The following is a 13731-nucleotide window of genomic DNA, read 5'->3' as shown; positions in this document are numbered from 1 at the left end:
CCAAAAATTGAAAATTATTAATAGCTCAAGATAATTCACTGTCTCTTTTAAATATTCATTGAATTTAGACATTTTCTGTCAACTAAATATTAGAGAATCCAAATCTATAATCATCACAAGACCAATACTAATTGCATACATAAGACCATTTGAGAAACACTAGGCCTAGCCCTCATAATTCAAATGGCAAATATTCATTGCCAGTAGTGCGTCAAAATGCAATTCATGCAAAGTCACCAACTCTTTTAGAAATCCCATAATTATTTGATCAACATAATGTCGAGCAGGACATAAAAGATAGGAAGAACTTTCATTTCTATCACATTTTTCACAATCCAAAATCCTGTGAAAAGTATTTGAAATGCAGTCACTGTTGTATTGAAGGGAGACACAGAGGCTGATTTGTGGTCAGCAAAATAACACAAAAGCAATGATGTAAACAAAAAGGTTAGAATTTGTTTTAAATATGGTCCTTTTTGAAACAATATTGGCAAGAACTTACGAGGCCTTACCCTGTTCACCTTCAAATAGCACCATAGGATTTCTTTGAAACTCAATGCTTTAACATGAAACAACTCTGCTCCCTGAATGCTATATTTAAGTTCCAGGCAACATTAGGGCCTAGATTTTTGGAGACTCGTGGAGGCCTTAACTGAGACAGTTCCATTGCATTGCATCTGAAGTGGTCTTTGACAGATCCTAGTTTCACTGGGAAAGGAAAGAGATGAAACCTACTGATGCATGGGGAAATCTCAAGCCCATCAGGGCTGAAGTAACTGCAGAGGCCAGTATCCTGTAACAAAGTCACCCTTTATTTACATGAGCATAGAACTTACCAAACAGTCTCTCAGCATTTCATTACGGGCTAAACCAAAGTCCCATGCCCCTGCCAGTCGTCTTAACCTCACCAAAAACCCCAATACAGATGCCCCTTGTTCTCAACTGCCAAGTAAACCCATAGAATCTCAGAATTAGAGGTTGCTTAGGGTTGTAATATTCCTTAACTAAATCCAGCAAACATTGAAATGTTGCAGTGTCTGGTGCCTCAGGAAATTGTAAGCTCCTAATAACTGAAAAAGCTGCAGGTCCACAAGCTGTCAGGAGAATTATTCACTCCTCTGCCGCAATGTCATTTGCAGGAAAAAATAATGCATTCTTTCCAAATACTGGGACTAATCTTCAACAGCAAGATCAAACAAACCAAGCTTCTTTAATAAAGGCATGATGCAAGCAATGTTTACCCCAACTCAAAGGCAACTGTTGCAAGCGAATTTCTTCATATTTTTTCTCTCGTTACCACTGAAAAATCTCTGCTGAGGCCAGTATCCCGTCACCAAGTAACCCTTTATTTACACACGCATAGTACATGACACTGGTCTGGCTTCCTCAGAGCCAGCTCTCGGAGTGAACAGAACCTCTGACACAGAGATAGTAAGAACTGCAGATGTTGGAGAATCTGAGGTAACAATGTGTAGAGCTGGATGAACACAGCAGGCCAAGCAGAATCGTAGGAGCAGGGAAGCTGATGTTTTGGGCCTAGACCCTTCTTCAGAAATGCTGCAGAGGGAGGAGGGTAATTTCTTCAGGGTAGGCATCCTCAGAAGAAGCTTCACAGTGGAGTTAAAATCATTTCAGAGATAGTAGGAACTGCAGATGCTGGAGAATCTGAGATAACAAGGTGTAGAGCTGGATGAACACAGCAGGCCAAGCAGCATCATAGGAGCAGGAAAGCTGATATTTCCAGCCTAGACCAAGGCTTCTTCTAAGGATGCCTATCCTGAAGAAGGGTCTAGGCCTGAAATGTCAGCTTTCCTGCTCCTATGATGCTGCTTGGCCTGCTGTGTTCATCCAGCTCTACACCTTGTTATCTCAGAACCTCTGACACTCCTGTTTATATGTGCCAGCCAAGGCTCCCTTATTGGACCTGATTAACAGCCCCAATAAGGGAACACAAATTCTATGAGGTTCACCTGGCTGATCTTGTTACAATCACCACAGGCCATTTTGAAACACAATTCTGAATTCAATGAAATATTGATTTTGTTGCAGCCAGGGGTTGACATCATAATCTGTGACTTATTATTTTTTAGAGTAAATATAAAAACTCATAAATGGAGGATACAGTCTGTGGAGGTCAAGTTGTCAAGCTATTTAAATGGCAAGGATGTACATTAACAAAGTCCGCCCATTAGTTGAAACAAATCTGTGTTTGCAACTTCAACAGATCTTGGTTGACATAAACTTAAGTATGTTTCAGAAATGGTAGAAACTGCAGATGCTGGTGAATCTAAGATAACAAGGTGCGCAGCTGGATGAACACAGCAGGCCAAGCAGCATCAGTCAAGTAGGAAAGCTGATGTTTCATGCCTAGGTCCTTCTTCAGAAAACCCGAAACATCAGCCTTCCTGCTCATCTGATGCTGCTTGGCCTGCTGCGTTCATTCAGCTCTACACCTTGTCATCTCATAACTTAAGTATTGTCACTTTTGCATTATTACTGTTTTGATAACCTATTGTTATCAAGGTGAGTGGGAAAGTAAGTTCTTAGTTTGATTGATAACTCTAAGAGAATGTTAAATAATTAACTGTCTATGATCTTTAGTTCTAAATATGGATGTCCTTTATTATACCGAATTAAGTGCTCAATGGATTTTATATGTATAGTACTTTTATCAATAAGCACTTTCCTTATATAGTGAAATCTGTAGTACGTCATTTAACCTTTATTTTGTTACATCTTAGCATGACTTCCGAGGCTTGCGCTGTGGATTGAATTGTTATGGAGGTTGTAACAGCCAAAGGATGTGGGTGGGTATGTTAGCATAAGTTGCCACTATATTGACTAAGGAGTTATAAGAGGACATGGAGTGGGTGACGGCATGAATAGCCATGATCTGGAATGGATGGAGCAGAGAGTAGCTACCTTTGATTCATGCCCACATCCTGGCATCAGAATGCAGCCTCACCCTTCCACCCCCACAAACACATAGCTGTCCCTGAATGAAGAACCATTCTTTTGTTGCAATTTTTAATAAGTAGGGTGTGGAAAGCCAGAAAATTTCCCAGTTCTGCACAAATACCTCAGAAACTGAAATCTAGGGCAAGGTGTTCAAGTCTCCAAAGTGAAGTCATCTCAAAGCCCTCTGACTAATTCAGTACTACCACTGCACTAATGTTGGCACACAGTCCTGATGGCATTTTTCAAATTATTTCTTGGGATGAGGGGGTCATTGATAGGGCCAGGTTTTTTTTTAATCATCTCTAATTGAAGTGAGTCACTTGCTGGGCCATCGTGGATGGAAATTAAAAGTCAACCATGGCTATGCATCTATAGTATCACATGTAGGCCAGACCAAGTGAGGATGGTGGATTTCCTTACCTGAAGAACATTAGTGGATCACATATGTTTTTATAGCAATTAGTCATTGTTACTGAATCCAGCAATCAATTCCAAATTTTAATAATTGAGTTTAAGTTCCAACCACTGTATGGTGGGATAGAAACGCAGGCCCCTAAAACATTAATTTTGGGTTTAAGGATTATTACCCCAGATACATTACCACTGCATCTCCATCTTGCATAAAGCCATTCAACTCCATTAAAGGACTAATGGTTTATGAAAAACAAACTGATGAAGGTTGTGTATGATTGTCTTAAGGAAGTCTACATTTGATGGTATGTCTGTGTAACAGGGAAGTAAAAATGGCAGCATCTAGCAAGAGGGGAAATCAATATTGAGGCAATAATGGGCATTTTTAAATAACGGGGAGGGCGGGGGGTGGGTGACGCTTTCAGGGTAGGAGGAGAAAAGCCAGCAAGCCATACTGAAATAGCTTTTTGGAACAATTTTTGACACTTCAGCCAGATATGTATTATGTAAATATTGAACACATTATTATGTATAATCACTACCTTATTGCCTTGAGTTATGCAATCAGATCTATCCTACTGGTGACAGATGCCAAGAACTGCTCAGATGCACTTAAAAATAAATCTCCAGTTTTTTGCAACGCTAAGCCTAATTCAATTCACACTGTTGGACATTGCCAACAATAATTGGAAAGTTTGTGTTCTCTCAATATACCAATCTGGTTCAATGTTTCCATTGTCATGGCTGGCTGTACTAGGCCTCTTCATTAGACTACATGTAATATTAATCATCCACATGTTTCTAGCTTGAAAATCAATGCAAAGAAACCGAAAAAGGGTGATTTTATTTCTTCTTATGTGCAAACATAAGCAAATAACTGTCTGTATGTGTGACAAGATGCACTACAGCAAATTGCCAAGGCTCTTTTGGCAGCCTTTCAATCCCACAAACACTGGAAGAACAAGGACAGCAGACAGAAAGAAGCATCACCATCTACAAATTCCCTTCCAAGTCATACAGCATCCGAGTATATATTGTCATTCCTTTACTGTTGCTGGGTCAAAATCCTAGAAATGGGTTCCAACATGTTACTGCACTTCAGGCTTAACCTTAAAGAAAACCTCAAATTTAGGTTTAGAAAAAGTCATGATTTAACAACTTACATGGAAGAATCAGAGTTAAAACAGTTTGGTTCTTGACTTTGGAAACATTCAGTGCAATTGAATTATTTTTCCTCACTTTATAAACCTGCTTTAGTTTCTTTCAATCTCAGGGGAATGAGATAATTGCCCTAAATCAAACCAAATGCACTGAATCAATGATTTTAAAAGTTTATGACTTCTATGGTATAAATTAAAAATTCATGTTTATTCAATGCAGAGGAAAGGAAAATTAAAAGGCACGAATAAGAGCAGAATGAGGTATTAAGTTATAGATGGCTTATGACCCTATAAGAAGACACTATGGCATCATTTATAATCAGGTAGAGGAGATATAAATGTTTTATTTCAGTTAAGCTGCTTTAAAAAATGATTTTTAAATTATTTCCGTAATAGAACAAACTCCTCTAAATGATTATGCTGATTACCATAGTTTCAACATTTAGAAATAATCAAAACTTGTTGCTCTTTCTGGATTTAAATTATTAAATAAATAAAACATAATCATCATGTTTTGTACATTAATAAGAACATATGAGTACCTTCAAACCTTCAACTTTGAATTTTGAACGTTGTTTGGAAACAGTCCTGGGATTCTGTTTCCTCTCATATTTTCTTGTATGAAGACTGTGGTGGAAATGAGTAGTTTGATGAGATACACTTGAAGTGGATGAAGAAAGCTTAAAGAAGGGATCAGGACAGGAAAAAAAAAGTAAAGGAAGAATAAGCTATATTACAAATCTTATACCTTTTCTGCAGCTTCTGTCTCGTTTCCACGTGTTTGTCTGAAATTTTCCTTATAAAATCCTATTCCTATATTCGTAATGAAAAATACTTACGTAAACCTTTTACTCTGCCTGTACAACATGGCTAGTAGGTTCTATAACATGACCATTTTTTAAAAAAAATTATGATTAGTTTTACATTCAGCACTTTTATCTCAGTAACTCATATCTGTAATGTCCAAAAGAATAGCATAACAGTACGTTCATACTTGTATCCAGAGAAGGATGTTGTGAGAAAGATTACATTTGTGCAGTCTGAATATACATATAGTGTACACAGTGGTCCACATTATACCAGTATTGTTCAGTCAGCAATACTCAGAAATGATTTTTCTTTTGCTTTGGCAATTTCTGCTGAGAGGTTCTTAAAGTTATTAGAAAGAAAGCTAGGAGCGAAAAATCAAAAACTTTCCTGTGGTAAAACTTGTAGTTTTTTTTACAGCGGTGCTCCTTCGGGAAGAAACAACAGTGCTTTGATTCAGCATCTGTTCCATTGCTTGCTTGTGTTCGATAAATTTCAAATAGTGAAAGAGAGACTAAGACTATGGAGAGAGTAAAGGGAACTTTAACAACAGATGTTGAGTAAGACAGAGGAGCGAGTTTTGAGAAGATTTGTAGCTCAGGTTGAGGTTCTGGATGTGAGTTTGCTCGCTGAGCTGGAAGGTTAGTTTTCAGATGTTTCGTCACCATTCTAGGTAACATCATCAGTGAGCCTCCGATGAAGCGCTGGTGTTATGTCCAGTTTTCTATTTATCTGTTTAGGTCTCCTTGGGTTGGTAATGTAAACAGATAAATAGAAAGCAGGACTTAACACCAGCGCTTCATCGGAGGCTCACTGATGATGTTACCTAAAATGGTAACGAAACGTCTGAAAACTAACCTTCCAGCTCAGCGAGCAAACTCACATCCAGTAAGACAGATTGTCTGACAAGGAAGTGAAATGGATTATTTTTCCAAATAGTTTTGCTTCAAAAAAACAGTTACCACTTTAATTTTAAAACTAACTGATTACTTTTATTATTTTGCTGAAAAAGATCACTGCTGGTAGCTTCCATCAGACAGAGAAGAGAACTTTAACTCAGTCATCTAATTTTGGAAGAAAGCAATGAATATTGTGGTGGGGACTTCCTGTACTCAAACTAGAGCAGAATTCCACCATAAACACAATTGATGTTAAACCTTCGGGATGCTCGGCTGAAACAGGAGAAAGAAACAGGATTATTTCAAATAAGATTTGTGATTTATTCCCCAAACCTTGGAAGACCTCTCCAGATCAGATCTCAGCACCGGAGTTGGTAGATTTCCCACTGCCCCTAGTGAAAAGACTGCAGCAAAGCACTTGTTTGGTACTCACTGTCAGGTAGCATTTATTCAACTCAGAGCTAACTTTGGTTCAGGTCTACGTGGAATGCCACCAAAGGACGTCCAGCCATTCATTGGATGCTTACTTTGGTTCTAAGTTGCATTTTGTTAAATTCTATATCTTATCAGACAAGGGATGTGGGGGTAAAGAAACGATCGGGAGAAAAATGGCAGAAATAAATGTTTATGTCACTTCCTAATTTTATGTTATTTTTAAGTTGACTTTGGAAAATGAACAAATCCTCTGTAAGAAATGGAGGATATATGAGAAGAAAATTCTCATCAATACGTCTGTAATCACTTGTTATCTGCTTTGTTTCAAGTAAGTGGAATGGGGAAGTGAATGAAGAATGAAGCGTCTGGTGAATAACAGCAGTGGGACGGGAAAGGGAGATTAAAATGATTGAGAGTTTGACTGCAGGTTTGGTAGAAAGAGAAGTGGAGAGTTGGATTTATTTTGGAGACAAAGTGAGGTTGAGGAGATGGAGCAGGTAAAAGAAATGAGTGAAGTTATGGCAGGAGAATCACAAAGGGCCATGATTTTCACGCATCCCCACCCCAAATACAGCCTACAGCTTTAGTGGATGCTTTCACTTCCAGTTCATCTCAATTATTGTTGTGTTACTTTAAGTGAGCGTGACCATAATCTGCATACATCATTAGGCAGGACAAGATGTCACATATCACATGTTATGGAGCTTTTCCATTGTGTTTGCTGATCAAGCAAGCTGTCTTTGTAGTAAGAGCTCTCCAGAAATGTGCAAATACTCCTGCAATCTTCAAACAAAATAACACATAATACGACTTTTTTCCTTCAGAATAAAAACCAAAAGAGCTGCAAATGCTATAAATCAGAAATAAAAATAGAAATTGCTGGAAAAGCTCAGCAGGTTAACATTTCAGGGTTTTGTGAGAAGTTCTGAGGTAGGGTCACTCGAGCTGAAACATTAACTTGGATTTCTCTCAACAGATGCTGCCTGACTTGCTGAGCTTTACTAGGAATTTCTGTTTTTGTTCGTGTTTTTGTTCAGTCCTGCTTAAGTGATTGACACATATAAATTGAAGGATTGAAGGAAATACACAATATCTCTCCTGACAGGGGAGAAGAAAGCGCAAACTATAGCAAAGCAGAAATGATTGAAAGAAAGAGGAATAAGAAAAGGAGAGAGAAAGATATCTGAAGAAGGATAGATATAAAAATAGGAACAGAAAGATAGCAGTGACATGAGCAAAAGAGAGAGACCGCAGCCTAGAAATTAACTGACCCCACGTATACTAATAAGTGCAAAACAGGTATCGCAACAGACAATACAAAAGAAGGTTTGTGAGTGCACATTTCATACTGTATGGCTATACATCATAGGAGCAGAAGTAAGCTATTCAGCCCATTGGTCTATTCCATAATGAGATCACAGCTAATCTGATGATGCTCAACTCCACTTTCCTGCCTTTCTGCCATAATCTTGATCCCCCTACTACTTAAAAATCTGCCTATCTCAGCACAGAATATACATAACTGCAACCTCTACAGCCCTGTATGGTAACAAGCTACTCCCAATACCGTAAATTTTTATCATATAAATTGGCCTTACGCACAGTATCAAAGACCATTTGAAAATCCAAATATGTTACATCTACTGGTTCCAATTTAGCTATCTTCCTTGTTACCTCCTCTATATATAACTATATTGTCATGAAATGGAAATGATTACTGTGGTATCTATGGGTAGAATGATGCTGCCACCAATCTTCTTTCTTTCAACTTATTATCAGAGTCAAATTGGCTTACACTGGTGAATGATCAAGCACTACAGAGTCTTAACTAGAAGAGGCCCATATCACAGCAAGATGTAGTTTACTGCATGACAGCAATTAGGTACAAGTTATATTAGTTCATTAGGCATGATTACTAAGATAATAAAAACATTTGTGAATATATGTCAACACTCCATAAGATTGTAAACGTTCTGCTTTCTCCCAACTCATGAAAGTAAGACATCATCTAATTGGGTGGGTCTCTACATCAATCACTTGAGAGCCATTACCTTATACAGTATCTTCCCACAAGCACTTTTATTTCCCCACAGTTAACATTTGTACATGTATGGTTACATTGACTACCACCTTTTCTCCTCTAAAATTCAGACCATCTGGATGTTTCAAAATTTTCCAGTACACATTGTCTTTTTGGATTTGGGAGATTAATAGGCCTTTTGCATTGAGGACTTTTGACTTTAATTCAGATCTTGATCTAATGTGGTCTGCAACCTGTCTTACTTCACTGGATGACCTTTTATCCCTTGGATGTCCTATGCTGGGGATGTTGGTCCTGACAACCCAGGTGGTTGGTCCATTGCTTTATTAGAGAACCCTTAATCTCTTGAATGTCTTGTGTAGACAAATTCTTCTCTGCTGAATCTGATAATTGTTCCAGAATGATATCTGGGGCACCTTTATTCTCGTTAATTTCCATCATGGAACAGTTGCTCAACCTTGACATGTATTTTCTTCTTTTGTAGTATCCTGGATTTCTGAACTAGGTAATTTCTTCTTTTTGACTGTGTCCTGAATCTGCAGTCATTCACCTGGCTTCCATGGAGGCAAATGCAACTCAGCTTCATTTTGTGCTATTAAATCTTTATTCTCAATTTGCTCATAAAGCCGTGTTGAAGGATATAAATTCTTAACTTCAACTGATGACTAGATTGGATATCTTCATTTGCCCTCCATAGTAATTGTACTGCTGCAGCAGATATTTTCCCACCCCCAGGCAAGGTACTAGAGGACTGCTGCACTGCCACATCATAACATTATCTCTGTCACTGGTACAGATAATTCTGCTTTGAAAGACAAAGGATATACATATTGCTCATAAACTAGCTACAGCAATGGTATCTACTGGCAATGTAGAAAATTACCCCGATACAATTTGTACAAAGAAATGAGGGTAAATCCAACCTGGCAAATCAGAAATCTGTCTCAATCATCAGTAAAGTGATGCAAGATGTCTTTACTCTAATTGCAGCCTTGGTTAAAACATAGACTAAAGAGCTGCATCCCACAGATGAGGTCAAAGTGACTTCTCCTGGCATCAAGGCTGAATTTTACGGAGTGTGGAATTGAGGAATCCTTGCAAATGTACTGAAAATGGGAATCAAGAAGAAAGCTCTCCACATGGGTTAAAATCATACCATTTGTGACTTCTCTGATTCTGACAGAATCCACGTTCAAATGTGGCAAGATCTCAACGATATCCAAGTCGGGGTTGATATGTGGCAAGTAATAGCAATACCATTGCTGAATCCCCCACCATCAACAACCTAGAGGTTACTGTTGACCTGCAACTGCAATGACCTACCCATAAAATTACAGCAGCTACAAGAGCAGGTCAGAGGCTTGGTACATTGTAGTGAATCCCTCAGCTCTTGACTTCCCAAAATCTGAGCACCACCACCTACAAGTCACAAGCCAGGAGTGTAAGGGTTTTTTTGATTGGCATCATTTTCTCAAACATACACTTGCCTCACTATTGTTGCTCAGTAGCAGTGCTGTGTGCCAACTGAGAGATGCACTGCAGAAGTTCCTTAGACAATAACTTTCTGATATCTAGAAGCACGTGAGCAGCAGAAATATGGAATCACCACCGCTTGCCAGTCCCCCTCCAAGCCAATCACCATCCTTATAGTGACAGTTTCTGAAATTCTCTCCCATGGCATTGTGGTCAACCCACAGTAGGTGGACTGTGCTGTTCAAGAAGGCAGCTCACCACAACCTTCTCAAGTGGAACCATGGATGAGCAATAAATGCTGGCCCAGCCAGAAACGCCCATATGCTATGCAGTTTGAAAACAGCCAGAGGCACTGGCAGACGAGTAGCATCCCCAAGGAGGACTAGTTGGATTCCACATTGTTAAAGTCAAAAGATACTTTGATATCAGGAGCCTTTCAGTAACACTTAGCCAACTGTCAACTTGTGGGTTCCTGACGCAGAGACTACACTTGGAAGATGCAGCTAGGAAACTTTAGTTAGGAAACCATAAGATGCATCCACGAGTAACCAACTGTGCCTCACAAAACCCATTTCCATGACTATGCTGAGAAAAGTGCCTGCTATCTTGGGAATCTAATTTTTGAGTCCCTCTGGCCTATTTAACACTCTCATATCATCTATACTTAACTATGTTAAGGTGACTGCTATTCAAGGAGGGGAAGCTCCTCTTGCTTTCCATTTTGTATGCTTAAGAGGGATTGATCTTTTGAAATGTTAGCCACCCTCTGTTACAGAGGCATGTTTTATGGTTCTCACCTCATTTTGACTGCCCTCTACTTGGTAAGGTACAGAAATAATTCCAACAAGTTTGTTTATGCATCTGCGGAGAAATGCCTTATTGCCAAGTCTCTCTTTGGCATTCTGAGCACCATTATAACAGCCTTTGGCATGTTCCTGTTAGTGATCCCATCAAGAAACATTTCATTTTTTCCCTGTAGAATTGCTGCAGAACTTGATTTTTTTATTTCACTTCTCATTAACTTGTTAATGCATTTGAAGTCATACGTAAGCCACAATTCTGTACAAAAGCAAAACGTTCAACTGCTCAGACATGAAATCTTGCTTAAAATTCTGAAGGTTTTTAACTGTTAATTGTTTTATATTAAAATGTCCCTGCTTATGCGCATCACTTTGTCAAAAAGCTATTAAAAACAATTTGTCAAAGATTGCTAATGCTTATTACCTAAATAAAATATTATTCTTTGACATTCTAGTTAATATTAAGCATACATGGACGTTAAGTATCATCTGGAGAATTTAGCACTCAAAAAAATTGATGCAGATCTAACAATTTATTTCATAGTTTCACATTCATTTATTATGCAGTATATTTATGTAACTTACAAGGAATACATCTTCCACTTTCGCAATTCCTTTTCCAAATATGGTTCCTAGCTGGTCACCAACACCAGCAAGTAAAAACCCAAACAGCGGAATCCCTAACAAGGCATAAATAATGCAGAATACTTTTCCACCTACAGTAGTTGGAGAGATCTTTCCAAAACCTGGGAGGAAATAAGTTCAAACTAAATTAGACATAAGTTATCACAAGATTTTACAGTTGCAATAAGTCTTACATGGTTTAAAGGAATGCAGTGGGTCTATTTGTGCGTCTGAAGACAAACAGGAAAAGATGCAAAGTGTTTGCATGTGAAAAACACATTTTATATTTGAACAAATGAATCTTGTTTCCTTGTAATGTCACTGCTACTATGTTACGTTGAAAGTATTCACAGGTAAAATCAGTGGGATGATCATGCATCATTTATGAATCAATGTTGTTGAACTCTCTATGAAGAATTCTTTCTGGTATCATTTCTTTCATCTCCTGAGCTTTTTGTTGTTATTTTTCACTCTCCTCCCTTTTAGTTGACATGAATTTATATATGTGCCAGAAAACTGTTCTCACATCTGACAGTTCCTCACTTGAGTCTCAACACATCTCAGTCAACATTGAATTCAGAAAGGTCCATATAAATGGGGATATCTGATGACCAGAAGAAGTTTCCCTAAATTATTTTACTCTTCCGGCTTGAATTAATTATATTGTCTAATTACTACCCCAGCTGAAATCAGTTCATGTAATGTAGGCGAGGAATTAAATCTGGATTTAAATCAGGAATTATGGTCTGCAAAATTTTCCACACAGAACACGACAAATTTATCTATCTTCTCATCATATTGGATTGGTTTCTTACTAAATCTGCCTTTCTGTATCTGTCTAGAGATACACACACATTACTTGCACAGACTGTGATAGTTTTGCAGATCCACTTCTCTACTGGTTTTGTTAATAGCTAGATTAGGCAATCACAACGGACTGAATTTTTCCAACCAAGAAAGATGTGAGGGTAAAAAGAACAACTGAGTTGATGGAAATGAGGGAAAAGGGAAGGGGAAAAGACGAGAAAGCACAGTCAAGGGCATGGAGGGTGCAGGACTGAGCAGGCAAAGTTAAAAGAAGAAAAGCAGAAAAGAAGAGAGGAGGGATAATCAAATTGAAGTCTTGCTTCCAAATAAACATTAGTAAATAGGATTGTGAATCCACAGACTGAACAGTAACAATTCCTAGGGAGCTGACACACAGGGATTTAGGCGAAGAACTGACCCAGAACCTGAAAATCACACAGAACTGTTTGGAGTTTTGCAGATGGGTATTAAGAGGAAGGATATACAAAGTATTTAGCTGACTTTTGAGTAATTACGTCAGAGTTCAGGAAGGCTGTCTGGGTGATTAGTAACTGAGCCATGAGGCGAGGTGTACAGAGGTTGATGCAGAGATACAGTCCAGTAGTCCGAAGTGTTGGCGGGACTGTTAGGAAAAATATTGAGCAGCCACCGTGGAGCGGCTAAGCAAGACTGTCAGTTGCAAGTGTTGCAGATATCACAGTACAGTAATGCCAAAGACATTGGGTTCTTGGTCATGAGATCACTGGACAAAGCTTTGAGACAATCATCAGGGAAATATGGTCGAACTTTAAGGGCCATCAGGTTCAAGACAGCTGAGGGCATAAGGGCAGATGGTCTGCAGGACTGAAGTGATACAGGGCTATGTCAGTCAGCAAAATTAGATAAATGAGATGTTCCTAAGTTACTTTAGTAGGTTGGACAGAAAGCAGAGCCAGGGCAAAGGTTATATTTAAACACCAAGATAGCCATTGTGCTATAACAAATGGCATGGTGCAGTCCCATCCAGGAACAAAAAACAGGAGTTGCAGTAAATGTTCAAATGAACAATCAAAAAATTGGGAATTCCTAAAAATTAACTGCTTCTGCTGTTTTGTACCCAAGCACTTTATAAGTCTGTTCTATTTCAATCCATGTATTTCACTTTGTCCCTCCCTTTTCCTCATTCTGTTCCTTTTAAAATGTTATCTATCCGTAATATCTTTTGATTTTGACCAAGTATTGATTCCTGAAATGCTAGCTTGCCTATCCACTCAGTAGATGTTAAGTGAAGTATAAGTGTTTTCATTGACTTCAAGGAAAATGAAAATCTGAATCAA

The 13731-nt window shown here is 38.4% G+C and overlaps 1 protein-coding gene across 3 annotated transcripts in view; it reads right to left on the bottom strand.

Moving 5' to 3' along the window:
• kcnk2a (potassium channel, subfamily K, member 2a) overlaps positions 1-13731 on the bottom strand; it is a 182631-nt gene that overhangs the window by 37443 nt on the left and 131457 nt on the right. For 2 of the 3 annotated variants that reach the window (XM_048536382.1, XM_048536384.1), the window contains exons 4-5: positions 11570-11730; positions 5072-5209 (exon numbers count right to left, since the gene is read on the bottom strand). In XM_048536382.1, coding sequence (XP_048392339.1) covers positions 5072-5209; positions 11570-11730 — 299 coding nt within the window. The remainder of the gene's footprint in view (positions 1-5071; positions 5210-11569; positions 11731-13731) is intronic. The other variant, XM_048536383.1, reaches the window with a different exon arrangement.

Source organism: Stegostoma tigrinum, chromosome 9 (assembly GCF_030684315.1).
Source record: "Stegostoma tigrinum isolate sSteTig4 chromosome 9, sSteTig4.hap1, whole genome shotgun sequence".
NCBI classification, from domain to species: Eukaryota; Metazoa; Chordata; class Chondrichthyes; order Orectolobiformes; family Stegostomatidae; genus Stegostoma; species Stegostoma tigrinum.
The sequence above is the reverse complement of the archived record's forward strand: the minus strand, read 5'-3'. Positions and strand labels throughout refer to the sequence as shown.